Raw genomic sequence first — 14,825 nt, forward strand, 5'->3', positions numbered from 1 at the left:
CTGCCCACACCAAACTTCAGCACCCCCAAACCCGCCGGCCTCCCCCTCCCTGCTTGTGCAACTGTGCTGATATTATATAAAAAAAGAAGCAGCTGGACAGGGGGATTTTTTTGCATTCTAGGACCCCCTTTTCCCTGGGCCCCCCTGCAACTGCAAAATCTGCTTCTTTTATAGTTGCGCCACTGGAAGAAGAGTTAAAACCCGCATACGTCATGCAATAAGTGGCTCTGTATTGGTTACTTGACAGCAAAAGTAAGATATTGCTGATAGCTGCTACATTACTGAAATGTATGGCAGCTTCCTAAATCAAGGTCACTGCTGTTAGTTCATTATGCCGCAATCAATTAACAAAAGTATGATTTTTTTTTTTTTGCTGTTCAGCAAACAGTATAGGCTAGACCTCCTAGGGGGGATGGTGCACTCTCACAAAAATTAGATGTGGGCATCAGAAACTGTATTAGCTCTCATATAGACCTTTGGTGAAAATACATCTGTACAGTATATGTCAGCAAAATATATATTTTTGTTTACGTGGCTCGGATGGATGGTATATTTTAATATAAATTCATTTAGTTTTGGTTCAAGTAGTGAACTGTTTTTTTTTTTTTTTTAAATAAGTAAGCAGGGGCTGCAATACACACGTCCAGGTGGTTTATAAGATGATAATTCTCCCCTTCTGGATGATAAACTGCTACTTTAAAAAAGCCTTTCAACACTGAAAAATTGAAGTAAAGTGATACTTTAGATCCATGAACTTTCCATTGCTTTGTAGGCCTTTCTGGCGGTAATGAGTTTAAGGAATGCTGCTTAATCCCTTCTATGCCTCCGGATAATATCAAATGACGTCTGCCAGACATCTAACGATTCCACAAATCCCAATAACAGCTATAAACAGAACAATTTCTTTTTCTAAAAGATGGAAAACTTCAGTCAATAACTTTAGGATTTAGAGCTCTGTAAAAAAAACTATTTTCTGCCCATAGCATAAAATACCTCCATATGCAAGGCCTCATGGGATTGTTATAAAAGCCAGCAATTTTGAGAACTGTCTGCAGTACAACAGAATCGGAACTGACAGCGGCCCTAAGGGGTTACAGAAGTAATGTGACTTGTGTCCACTGGGGCTAATTCCAAGTTTTTTTCCTGAGATGTACAATACTGTTGCTTTCTTTAAGCCTCAGTGGATTCCCTGATTCTTGTCATCATCATGTCCACGAATGACAAACGGTTCTTGTTTCACAATCAAAGAACATATGGGTTGCAAATGGGACACATTTGTTTCAGGATGCTTTAATTTGTCTGTGTAGTTTCAACATGCCATACGCTAGGCTGCTGTTTATTTATGAGGAGAAAACAAGTTGCGTGTAGAAAAATGAAAGAGAAATGCTTATAAATTGCCCTTGCTTGTGCTGTAAACTTAGAGAGCTTTTTATTCATGAATTATTCTATTTACAGTCATGCATGCCTTAACACTGAAAGGGTCACTAGTATCCCCACCTTGCACACAGTTTAACCAAAGATTTGATTGATCATCAGAGATATGTACCATATTTTGTTGCTAAAACTCGTCGTCCTGGAGGGGGGAAACAGATTCTGTAGCACAGACCCCTAGTGCCATTATTAAGCCTTTCTGAATCTAGTACAGTTATCAGCTCTGTTATCCAGGATTCTCGGGACCTGGGGTTTTCTAGATAAGGGATCTTTCTGTAATTTGTATCACCATACCCTAAATAATCATATAAATATTATATAAACCCAATAGAATTGTTTTGTCACCATCATATACAAGGTTCTGTTTTATTATTACAAAGAAAAATGAAATTATTTTCAAAAATTATAATTATTTGCTTAAAATGGAGTCTATGGGAGATGGCCTTCCCTTAATATAGAGATTTCTGGATAACGGATCCTGCACCTGTATGTGTTTTAGCTTTGCTGCTAGACCAATCAAGTTAACTATATAGCATCTTAACTTGCACAGGACTACATGGGTATATAAGGAATATGTAACCCCTATTTTTAATATAAGAAAATGTTATGATCATATAATGGCACAGATCTCCAAGGTAACATTTTATATGCTGAAGATTATTGCGCTGCATGCTTTTAATTCAAGTTGTCCAAAAGGTCAACAATCCTATATTTGTTTCACATATTCTGTTCTGTATCTCCTTTAATGATTTGTACTTTACAGTATAATTGTTTGGAAGTGCTGCAGTTGTTACACCTTGTACCTGCAGCCCTTACTATTTTTTTTTCAATTTTCAAAGCCTGTAGTTGCAGCAAAATGGACTGAAGATGGCGCCTGAGCCTTGCATTTCATTAAATCGAAGCCTCTGTACTGAATTTAAACAGACAAAAATTTTACAGGATTGACTTTTAATGTCCTCTAATTAGTATTTGGTGCATATATGCTAATAAGTTGTAAAGCTCTGGCAGCACAAATAGAATCCCATGATGCTTCTGCACTGTGAACCCAAAGAATGAAGCAAAACAAGCATTTTAGGGCTTATTTAAAAGCCCAATTGCAGAATGCAAAGTTCAATATAGGGTTCAAGTTGCCAAGCTTTTTCCCACAATTCTGGTGAAACTGAGGCCTTCAAGAGGTGCCTGACACTGGCCAATGTGTTAAAACTCTGAAAAAAAATTTCCGCTGCTGTTGAAAGCATGCAAAAGAATGATCCCTTTATATCCAAGTAGTTGTATCCACCATGTGGCTAAAATGACAAAATTAAGGTATATTGCCCGTAGTATTAGCAGATCCTTCCTCTCCTTTTAGCTCAGTTCCACAAATCCCAATAAAGAAAGATATAAATCAAAAATAGTATAACACCATTTATTAAAAATATACTTTAAAAACAAGTTTGCACTCACATTTATTTTGAAGTAAAATCACATATCAGCATCTGTGTTGCACAGGCTATTGCAGCTTCTATGGAGGGGCCCTGCCTGCGTGTGCAGCTCCCCTGTGGCTCTCCCTGTGAGTCTGATGTGATGTCACTTCCTGCCTTACGCGTTTCGCTGGCTTCCTCAGAGGAAGGATCTGCTAATACTACAGGCAATATCCTTTTATTTTGGCTTGTAAGTAGGCATTTTAGCCACATGGTGGGATACAACTACTTGGATATAAAGGGATCTTTCTTTTGCATGCTTTCAACAGCAGCGGAAGATTTAAAGGGGAAGCACACCTTATAAAGAGATTTTTAAACACCGGGTGCCGTCCAAATATTCAAACATATTGCACTATTTTGGTTTTTCTGCCATAGGCGCTGATCTATTTACAAATTTTGGAGATTTTTTTTGGATACAGCTGAGAGACTGTGTGAAGATTGGCAGGAAAAAGTTAAAAGGCTAAAATGTTTTTTCCTTGTCATTTTTTGTTTTTGTGTCTTCATAATGATATTTGCACAAGGTTGCTGCATCTCTTAACACAATCTGATGTAGGAACTCTGGAGCTAGCAGTGTAACTACCATACAGAATATCCCATGATCTTTGTGGGGGAGAGTAGCGCCCGTTGGTCGGATGGTCTGTTGTATGATTCCACCTCAGTTCCTGCTGTTTCATCAGTGGAGCAGACAAACATTTTAGGGGTTATTTAAACACTTTGCATTTTTGTGTGCAAGTTGCCAATTTTCTTTAGCCAAAATGCATTGTTTCCCCCATGATTCCAGCGCTATTATAGCCACAAAGTGCAATATGCCTATATACAGTGTTGGCACAGGCCACTTTGGGAACCCCAGAGCTGCCGCAATCTTTGGATTGGCTGTAGCTCCAGGTTTCCTCTGAAACAGTAGGTGTACTTTCCTAAAAAACAGGCGTTCAGGGCAACTATGCAGAAGTGGAAGGAATAGCTTTAGACGCATGTACATTTACTGAATGCCATTTTTGCGTAACAACTGTAGCTAAATTTACACAATCCCAACTGAATTTAGCGGTTAATAATGAGTAATTGTTTTGTTTGTTGTCAGAGGAATAGATGCACACTGGGTAAATTTTAGAGATAAAATATTAAAATGTATTAATATACATCTTAAAAAAAATAGGTTGACGTTTCGGTCTGTTCCTAAGACCTTTCTTAAGGCCTTACTTCTTTTTTCCTTTCCCCATTAATTTCCACTACCAGACTGGCCCGCAGTTGATGGCATTGTTGTGACCTATACAGTATGTGATCTGAAGTGTTTAACCCTCCAATGAGCAACTGCTACTTTCTAGACCAGAAGTGATACACTGTCCATGTTCTAGACCAAAAGTGATACACTGTCCACTGTATATAATAAAATACACTAATTTGCCCAGGAGCAGTAAGCTATTTTAATGTTTTAATCATATATATATTTACTGGAGACTGATCCAATAGTGAATCATAGTAGTAATTACAAAGCAGATCAAATTATTATATCAATTCATTCAAAATCGATATTTAACATTGACCTAGCCTGCCAGGAAGTCGTTCTAGACCTCCAATAGATCAACTGGTCTGAGGAATAGGATACCATTATAGACTCTGGGCATGTTACATTGATCATTCAGTAATGATCAGTGATAAAGCTGCCACTCAGTTTTAATTGTGGTCCGGATATACAATACAGCTTTCTTTCGAATCATGCAATCACAATTAGCTATACATTTTCCAAAATCCACAACTGCCATATTTTCATACATTGTTCAGAGGTACTGTTTCACCTAGCAATTAATTGTTCAACATTATATATATTCTGTACTGACTTTTCCAAATCAGTATGTTGGGGGAGCGGTGATTTCCATTGTTGTGCTATAAGTCTACGTGCCTGAAAGAGTATTTTATGCAAAAAATTTTGGGCAGGGCGAGTCAGCTGGTTTGGTGGGTCCATAACAAAAACATACGATTTGGGGTCAAGGGTGAGCTTGAAGCCCAGGAGTTTAGTAATAAGGCCTTGTATTGCTACCCAGTATGATTTGAGTTCTGGACAGGACCAGAATGTATGTATTAAAGACCCTTCTGCCGCATTACAACTAGTTGCTGGGATTTCGGAGTTGATTTTATGCAGCCTAGTTCTTGTGTAATAGGCCCTGTGTATCAGGTATAAATGCAATATTCTGTACTTATAAATGGGGGAGATATTCAATGGGGTTAGTAACACCTGGGACCACTGGTCATCTGTTATAATGTCCATGGAGTGTTCCCATTAAGCCCTTGCTTTTATTGTAGTTTTGTTCAGCAATAGTTTTTGTATCTCTTTATAGAAGAGAGATATAGAATGTTTGGTGCCCTCTGTTTGCATTATCTCCATTTATTGGAGAGGTACCAAACTGCAGGTGCTTAGACTTTGAAATAAAAATGAATAAAATGTAGCAATAACAATAAAATTGTAGCCCCACAGAAAATTTGTTTTTTGGCTGTTGGGATTAATGACCCCCATTTGAAAGGTGGAAAGGCTCAGAAGAAAAAGTCAAATAATTAAAAAAATGAAGGGTTAATTCCCCTACTGGTTTGGGAAATCTGTTATTAGGTTTTCCTGGTACCTGTACCCTGGATAACTGGGCAGGCTGTGTTCCCTATTTGCCTGGGTGGGTGGTAAAACTTGCCTTTTGAGTTTGATATAGTGGAAGCAGGCTGCTGCTCCTCTTTGACCTTCACCTTCTAAACAAAGTAAATATCCATTGGGGAGCCTAGGTTATAAGGCCCAAGTACAAGAAAGCCCTAAGAGAGTTGAGCCCTTAATGAAGATTGAGCTAGAAATAGCAGTTTTGAGCTCCAAAGTAGGAGTAGGTTGAGGATACTGCTCCCAGTTGACACTGCCTGTTAGTGTAAGGATCACAGTTAATAGGGAATCTGGTTAGACAATTTCCCTGGAGTTTCTACTGGAGGTGATCCAGGTCCACTAAAACACTTGGCCAGCTTAATCTTTGGTACTTCATTACAGTACATTATATTGTATGCTAAATTGAATTTTTTATTGGCTTAAATGAATTGTTCAGTATAAAAATAAAAACTTGGCAAAATAAAAAAATGTTTCTAATATACTGTAGTTAGCCAAAAATGTATAAAGGCTGGAGTGACTGAATTTTTAACCGAACAGAACACAACTTCCTGCTTTACAGCTCTCTTTTGTTTTTCACTGATTGGTTGCCAGTCAGTAACCAATCAGTGATTTGAGGGGGGGGCGCACATGGGCCATAACTGTTGCTATTGAATCTGAACTCAATTGCAAACTCACTGAACAGTTATGTCCCATGTGGCCCCCCTTCAAGTCACTGACTAACTCAGAGTTAGAGAGCTGCAAAACAGGAATTTGCATTCTGTTCTGTTATGTTAGACATCTGCTTACTCCAGCTTTTATACATTACATTTTTGCCTAACTAACTATATTAGAAACATTTTTTCATTTTGCACAGTCTATTTACCGAGTTTTTATTTTTACACTGAACTGTTCTTTTAAGAAGTAATGGCGTCCAGAATTCATGTTTGTTTAACTGAGAGGTATAAATCTGAAACACCCTTCCCCATTCTCTGCACACTAATGTGATGGCGCAGTTGAGAGAGAGCGAGTCCTCAGTGAAAAAATAAGGGTACATGTAGTAACATGTTCAACAGAACAAACACAGTTATTTTTAATGCAAGTGAAAGCTGGCGTATATTTCCAGATATGAATTACTAAAATGAAAAAACTTTTCCCTGCAACGAAACTCTGCCTTTAAAGGGGTGGTTGCCTTTAAGTTAACTTTTAGTAGGTTATAGAATGGCCAATTCTAAGCAACTTTCCAATTGTAGTTTTTTTAATTATGCCTTTCCAGTTTTTCGAATGAGGGTCACTGACCCTATCTAAAAACATATTCTATTCATATTCCAGTCTCTTATTCAAATCATTGCATGGTTGCTAGGGTAATTTGGCCCCTAACAACCAGATTACTAACATTGTAAACTGGAGAGCTGCTGAATAAAAAGCTAATAACTCAAAAACCACAAACAATAAAAAACGAAAACAAATTGCCAATTGTCTCAGAATATCACTCTCCACATCATACCTAGGGGCAGATTTACTAAGCTCGAGTGAATAATTTGAATAAAAAAATATTCGAATTTCAAAGTAATTTTTTGTGTACTTCGACCATTGACTTGGTCAAATTTGATCGAATTCAATCGAATCGAATGATTCTAATGAATCAAAGTAAAAATCGTTCGATTATTCGACCATTTTATAATTGAAGTACTGTCTATTTAAAAAAACTTTGACTTCATACTTCGCCACTTTAAACCTACCGAAGTCCAATGTTAGCCTATGGGGACCTTCCCCAGCACTTTTCTAAGCTTTTTGTGATCGAATAAAAATCCTTCGATCAATCACTTAAAATCGCTCCAATCGTTCGTTCAAGCGATTTTTATTTGATCGTTCGATCAAAGCTTTTGCGGTAAAATCCTTCGAATTCGATATATTTTATTAACCCTTGAAATGCGACCCTTGATAAATCTGCCCTCTAGAGTTAACTCAAAGGTGGATAACCCCTTTAAAAAGAAATGCTTGAAATGTTTTTACATAACCAATATATTATCCACACTGAAAGCCTTACACCTGAAAAGACATGTTATCTCCCCTGATAAATTAACACTCTGCATTATTAAAGAGGTGAGATTCTTTCAGGCATGAAGCTGCAAGATAATAAGATAGGTCAGCAACTCCTACAGAGCAGAGTATAACAAATGCCTGAGTTCACTGAAAGCTTTCCTAGTGCTGTGCCCAGGAACACGCAGTTCTGTCTTCTTCCTAATGATGCTAAAGATTGTCTGCAAACCTCAGTCTTCAGAGACCAACTAAGTGACCTTCATTACAATACTCACTTGTGTAAAATAAGGCAAGTAAATATAAGACTACAGGAACTGGATGGCCAAAACCTCACCAAACTAAATCTATAACTGAGAGGCAAAGAAAACCATGGTGCTCCAAGCTTAGCTGACACTTCATAATGAATAAAACAGAAGATGTCTGTACACTTACATAGAATATAAACATACCCTAGCATAGAATGACATGTGCTTTGTTTTGTGCCGGAGATGGAGATGATGTACAAATGAACTTGCTGTAAATGAAAGAGCTATTATGAGGTGTATACGTTTTCCACCTTTTCTTAACACAAAATACTGACTTTCCTGTATTATCTCTATTATTATCTCTATGCCCTAATAATAAAACCATCCAGATGGCAACCCTAAGTATGTAAAAAGCAGCACAGAAATACACTTTCCATTGTCATTCTTACACAGCACCCTGCCATTTAAATCACAGCTTAATTAAAAAGCTGAAACGTGGAATGCAAAGCCACATGGAAACCATTGGGTTAGAAACTAGCACCGTTCTAGAAAACTGGCCAGGAAAATAACTAGTAAAATTGCAAATATGCCAGTTTCTATGCATATTTATGCAACTTCATCTGGTTTCTTTTTATACACATCTTGGCTCTTTCGCAAAGGGTTTTGCCTGGTGTATGGATCACATTAGCTTTGACACAAGCTCACTCTCTTGTCCCTGTATGGCATTTAATGTGGGCAGCACAACTTCAGATGGGGTGCAACCCATGGGTGAGACCCTCGTTATCTCGTTTGAGCTCTCATGGAACAAATATCTTTCTTTTGGATTATTCTGATACTGAAATATTAAAATCAGCTGAGTAAAGACTTTAAAGGATAAAGTATAGCTGTTATAAGTGTGGGTTTCTCAATAAAGTTTAAGAACTACTAACTCCCAACCTTTTTTGTGTTCCTCACCACTCATGAGAGTGCAAGAGTAGCATGGAATGAATACTTTGCGTTAACCTCCATTCAGCACAGAAGCTGAAATATCATAACTATTACATATAAAACACCAACAAGGAGCCTTTGAATCAGCTACAAATTGCCCCTCAGGCTGTCATAGAAAGGGTAGCACACAGGTAGGATGGGGCCATCCCATTGTACACCCCTTACCTACAGCATATTTACAAGAAGCACCTTTGGAGCCCCTTACATTTACTATAAGTTCTGTATTGGACACTTGCACCCACTAAGAGTAAATTAAGCTTTATGTTTTATACTAGATTAGATGTTTAATGTTTAATGTATGAAATGGCTAGAGATAGTACTTTTGAGCATTATGATTAAAGTGATAATGATATGTTATGAACTTTACAGTCTAGTCTATCTCCAAAGAGTTCAAATGTTCTCATTGTACTTGGGTGGATTTGCACTGGGTATTCAAGAACAGGTTAATTGGTTAATAATTAATCTGGTTAACCAGGTTAGTAAAACTGTCCCTAGTGTGTGTGTAAGTGTGATAGGGGTGAAAAATCCACCAGGTACTGATGTGAATGATGTATAATTTCTGTATAGGCATGTGAAATATGTTGGTACTATATAATTAATGCATAATAATCTATGCTGGAGGCGGAGTGTCAAAATCCTTAGGAAGTACAGCATCACATGGTAATTTGCTTTGAAAATCAAATGAAACCTATTTTATACATTTGTCCTTTTAATTTCAGTATTGATCTGTTATTTCTTTAGGGTAGGAGGGAATCCGATTTTCTTTTTCCCTGCACTTAGGCTTCATTGTTTGGCTCCCGCACTACAGAAGAGACTGTTCTAACATCTTATTTTTCCCATAGGAAGGAAACGTTGCAAAGGCATTTACGGCTGATGAAACTAATTTACTGCAGAATAGGCAGTAAGCTATCTTTAGATAAATGCTAATGAGAACAAGACTGCTCCATTCTGCTATGCTGAGATGGAAGGTCAACAGCTAATAAACCTAGTTAAGGCAATCTGAACTTTCCTTCAGCGTTTGATGTTCAAAGTTATAATCTTACATTCAGTAACCGTTAAAAGGGCAATAACTGCCATTGGATCAAATAAAACAATAATATAAACAGCTTATCAATGGAATCTGGCTTGATAGCAAACTGCAATTACAGTAACAACTTGACTGATTTTTAACTTGCAAATAATTTAAATGGTTTGATCCTATCATCCGGTTAAATGTTCTCAGGGGAAATTATATAGAAGTATCATTGCAGAACATATGGAAATAATTGTAGGGAGATCTCTATCTTTATAAGGTAGGTGCCTTATGAATTTGATATTCTAAGATATCAGGTGCTTCCAAGAGAGTTTTGCTATAATTAAGCAGAAACATGATATAACTATAAATATATACCTAATGCATAATGACAGAAAAATCAAGACAAATAAGATGTTAAGAAGTTTAAAAACACATGGACATTGTTAGTTGGCTTTAATGGTTTTAATGTAAATCTATTCTTCATTAACTTTTTATAGTTTAGAAATATCCAGAAAATGTAAGCATACCTGTTACAGTGTAACATTGGTGATTACATCACAATGACACGTTGCCATGGCAATGGAAGCAACTAGCTAAAACTGGTTTTAAATCATGGCTTGTGATGACATGATAATGACATCATAATGACATGATAATGACATCATAATGACATGATAATGACATCATAATGACATGATAATGACATCATAATGACATTTGAAACCAGCTGTAGACACAATTTGAAACCAGTTGTAGACACAATACAGGTTAATAGTCATTTGGGAAGTGATAGCTGAGCAGTTCACACGCACGCTTTTACTCCCTTATAACTATTTCAATCAATCTATTATTATCAATCTATTATTATTATCAATCTATTATTATTATTATCAATCTATTATTATTGTTATCAATCTATTATTATTAATCAAATCTATTATTAATCTATTATTTTTATTTTTTTTAAATTATGAAATTTTGTTGTTTTAATACCTTGGCCATCGTGCCAGTACTTTGGTCTGTTTTAATGTTTTTGGGTTTTGTTAGTGGATATATTGTAGCTGTTACTTTGGGTCACCTTGAGCCTTTTGTGCCATATATAAGGTAAGTAAACTGAATTTTTGCATATATTTATGCACTCTTTGTTTGTTGAATGTTGTCCAAAAAAACCCACAATTGGCTTTCTATTTGTCTTTCAGCGACCTTGGACTAAATGCCCCAGAAAGCTACATATTTTCAGCAGTTTGTACTCTATCTGCCATTTTGGGTAAGTGAAACTAACAATTTTTAATATAGTTTACTGGAAACTAAAAGAAACATGGAGGGGCACATTTACTTAGCTCGAGTGAAGGATTAGAATGAAAAATACTTTGAATTTCGAAGGTTTTTTTTGGCTACTTCGACCATCGAATTGGCTACTTCGACCATCGAATTGGCTACTTCGACCTTCGACTACGACTTCAAATCGAACGATTCAACTAAAAATCGTTCGACTATTCGACCATTCAATATTCTAAGTACTGTCTCTTTAAAAAAAACTTTGACCACCTACTTTGCCACCTAAAACCTACCGAGCACCAATGTTAGCCTATGGGGGAGGTCCATAAACAAGTTATTGTTTCCTTTAAAGCTAATTCATCTTGTAGTGATATTTGCAATACAATTTTTTTGTGTAAGAATATTTTTAAATTTATTAGTTAAATTAAATAAATGATCCATCGTTTTTTACTGTTTTATCATTGATTTTTATTTTTCAGGTGCTATTACAATGTATGGAGAGTATAAGTATTTCAAGCTCTCTAATCCTAATGGCAAAGATCTCCATAACAAGATCATACTTGGCAATGGATTATTGTCCTGCGTGGGTATCCTCATTGCAGGATACTTCCAGGTAGGTCCCTATACAATTTATTTCTGGGTTTTATTGGGCATTATTAGGGATGCACGGAATCGAGGATTCGGTTCGGGATTCGGGCTTTTTCAGCAGGATTTGAATCCTTCTGCCCAGCTGAACCGAATCCGAATCTTAATTTGCATATGCAAATTAGGGGTGGCAGGGGGAAATGGCGTGACTTTTTGTCACAAAACAAGGAAGTAAAAAATGTATACCCCTTCCTACCCCTAATTAGCATATGCAATTTTCGCGATGGATTCGGGGGTTCGGCCGAATCCAAAATAGTGGATTCGGTGCATCCCTAGACATTATTGTATTTTTCATTTTATTTTTAAAAATTGTATATGGTCTTTAAAATAAATAAAACATGTACTTGTGTATTTCTATTTTAGGAGTTTGAATATGAATATGTTCACCTGATTGGAGCAGTGTTAGCTTTTGGACAAGCAAATCTATATGCAATATGTCACTGCTACTACTACTACAAATTGTCACTCTGGAAGGATAACACACGGCTGTTCTTATTCCGTGTAGCACTTGCCTCGTCTTTAACATCTATTTTCTTATGCTGTATCCTTTTTTCTAATAATAATGCTACACAGTATATATATATATATTTTTTTTTTTTATGTCAGTAAATATACATCCCATAATACCCTCATGTCAGTAAATACACATCCCATAATACCCTCATATGTCAGTAAATATACATCCCATAATACCCTCATATACATCCCATAATAACCTCATTGATTTGAGGCTTTTTCCTTAACATATTAATCTTTCAGTGAGCTTATTGTTTATTGGCTGCAAAATCTACGATCACAGCTGTATGCTTGCTGACTGGGTAAGTTATTATTCACCTGTTATTTTTCTATCATTTAGGGGCATATTTATCAAGGGTCGAATTTCAAATTGAAAAAACTTTGAAATTCGATTTCAAAAAGACCAACCGAAAATTAAGCCGAAGTTTTTTTTTTGATCAAATAGGTCCATTTTCGATTGAATAGGTCCGAATTCAGCCGAATTCGGATCGTACGAATCGAAGGAATAGCACATTCAATCGAATTCGATTTTTGGGAAAAACTTTCAAAGTCCACCAATTGACTCCAAATAGGTTCTAGGAGGTCCCCCATAGGCTAAAACAGCAATTTTGCCAGGTTTAAGATGGCAAGTGGTCGAAGTTGAATTTTTAAAGAGGCAGTATATGATAAATTTTGAAATTTGAATTTTCAAATTTTTTTCAAATTCAAATTGAATTAGGACTATTCCCTAGTCGAAGTATACAAAAAATAGCTCGAAATTCAAATTTTTTTCATTTGAAAATTCACCTGGACCTTTGATAAATCTGCTCCTTAAGAATTGGGCCCTGAGTACATATGCAGGCAACTAACTAGTAATATTTATTTTTCTTTTATAAACTAGGATTTCCCTTTCCGACAAGAATGTGCCACTATGGAGTGGTTTGAGTTGATTGGGATTTGCATTTTCTTACTGACACTGAAAAAAGAAATGCAGGTTAGTATGGCAAACAATTTATTATATATATATATGTTTCACATAGTCATAAATATACAGATACATATATATGACAAATATTTGTATATTTTCACATTGCAGCAACTTGGCTTTAGAGTTCCAAAAAGTCTGAAGGAAGACTGGATTGTCAAGACAGAAAAGTGTTATGATGATGTGGAAGCCCCTGAAGACCCCATTTCTGGGTAATACATTTACAGCCTTGGAAAGAAACTTACAACATTCCTGCGCCTATCAAGAGGAATTGTAGATGAAGTTTTAATCAAAGAAGGAGGAGAATACGGCAGGAGGAGAAGGGTTTCCAATGCAGTTGCTTTAACGTTCCAGTGAATTCTGTCTGTCTTTTTTAAGCTTTTTGCAGAAAAGTTTAAATATTTAAAAATAAATAAATTTTTACACAAAAATATTGTATATTTGATGTTTATTTTATTTATTTGAAAAGTAGGTTTTTGACCCATGGGTCAACAGCAGCATGATGGGAGGTGGCAAAATATATTTATCTAAAAGGGCATAAATAGTAAATCCAGCCCGGGGTAGAGGCAGAGCAGTAGCTAGGTTTAGGCCTGTTATGGAGAGTTATTCATTTATTTAGAGTCAGATTTCAGGGGGGGGTTATCTACTGTTTGGAAAGTCTTTTCTACACAAGTTTTATGCACAGGTATAGGCTCTGTTATGTAGAATGCATGGGATCAGGGGATTTAAGGGATATTTCTGTAATTTGGATCTCCATACCTTAAAGGGGACCTGAACAAATGTAAACATGCAATAAGTCCTACCGCAAATCCACAATGCTTTAGAGGTTTTAGCGGTGAGATAGGCGATTATAAGCATTCTTGGTGGCCCTGTCTGAATGTTGAAAATTTTGGAATGTTATAGTACAGATAGCATCAGAGATACCGTTTCTAATATACCCATAATACGAGCACCAGAGTATATTTTATTGAATTATCCTTTCCCAGGTTTAAATATGTCTAAAATGTTTAAAATGGTCTGCAGCAAGGTGGGTTATATCACTAAACTGGATCTCTCCAACACTTTCTGTGCCACAGTTCGTATCCAGACTTAATTCTATCCAAGAAATGCACTACTTAACAGCAATAGTTGAGAACAAAAGAGAGGCTTACAATATTATATGGCACCCTTGGGAAGAATTTAAAAAATCTCCCTCCTTTCCACTACAGGTTAGCTAAATAAGATTCTATGTGGTATAGGCCAAAACTAGTCTTCCCATGCAGTGCAAATACCCTTGGAACAGTTCTCATTGTCCTAGCTGTTATCATGATAGAGCTTTAACTAAGTGTACCTAACTTCCAAGTTTTAACAACATGACCATTAGAGGTAATAGAATACAAAAAAAAAATTATGATTTATTCCTTATGTTAGTTTGTAGATAACATTTTATTGTCAACATTGTTTTTGATGCCCTGACGTGTATACTAATAACATATTCGCTGCCTTCACCACACTTCACCAGGTGCAACTTTGCACAGGCGATGCTAATTCACTAAGTTGCAAAGTTTTGTCGCCGGTGCCGAACGCTTGCGAAGTTGCGCTAGCGATACTGCGGCAGGCATAGCAAAGTTGCACTAGCTTTAGATAATTTGTA

At 36.4% G+C, this 14,825-nt stretch overlaps 2 protein-coding genes across 2 annotated transcripts in view; one reads left to right on the forward strand and one right to left on the reverse strand.

Annotated features, from left to right (window-relative positions):
* LOC108708345 (autism susceptibility gene 2 protein homolog) overlaps positions 1-14,825 on the reverse strand; it is a 308,940-nt gene that overhangs the window by 59,401 nt on the left and 234,714 nt on the right. The gene's annotated exons all lie outside the window — the stretch shown is intronic.
* On the forward strand, positions 10,757-13,408 carry LOC121399780 (DNA damage-regulated autophagy modulator protein 1-like). Its single transcript, XM_041581352.1, has 7 exons — positions 10,757-10,893; positions 10,989-11,056; positions 11,547-11,680; positions 12,076-12,253; positions 12,472-12,530; positions 13,109-13,201; positions 13,304-13,408. Exons 1-7 carry the CDS (start codon positions 10,760-10,762, stop codon positions 13,406-13,408), a joined length of 771 nt encoding a protein of 256 aa, XP_041437286.1. The 5' UTR covers positions 10,757-10,759.

The sequence above is a fragment of the Xenopus laevis genome, chromosome 2L (genome assembly GCF_017654675.1).
Source record: "Xenopus laevis strain J_2021 chromosome 2L, Xenopus_laevis_v10.1, whole genome shotgun sequence".
Lineage (NCBI taxonomy): Eukaryota > Metazoa > Chordata > Amphibia > Anura > Pipidae > Xenopus > Xenopus laevis.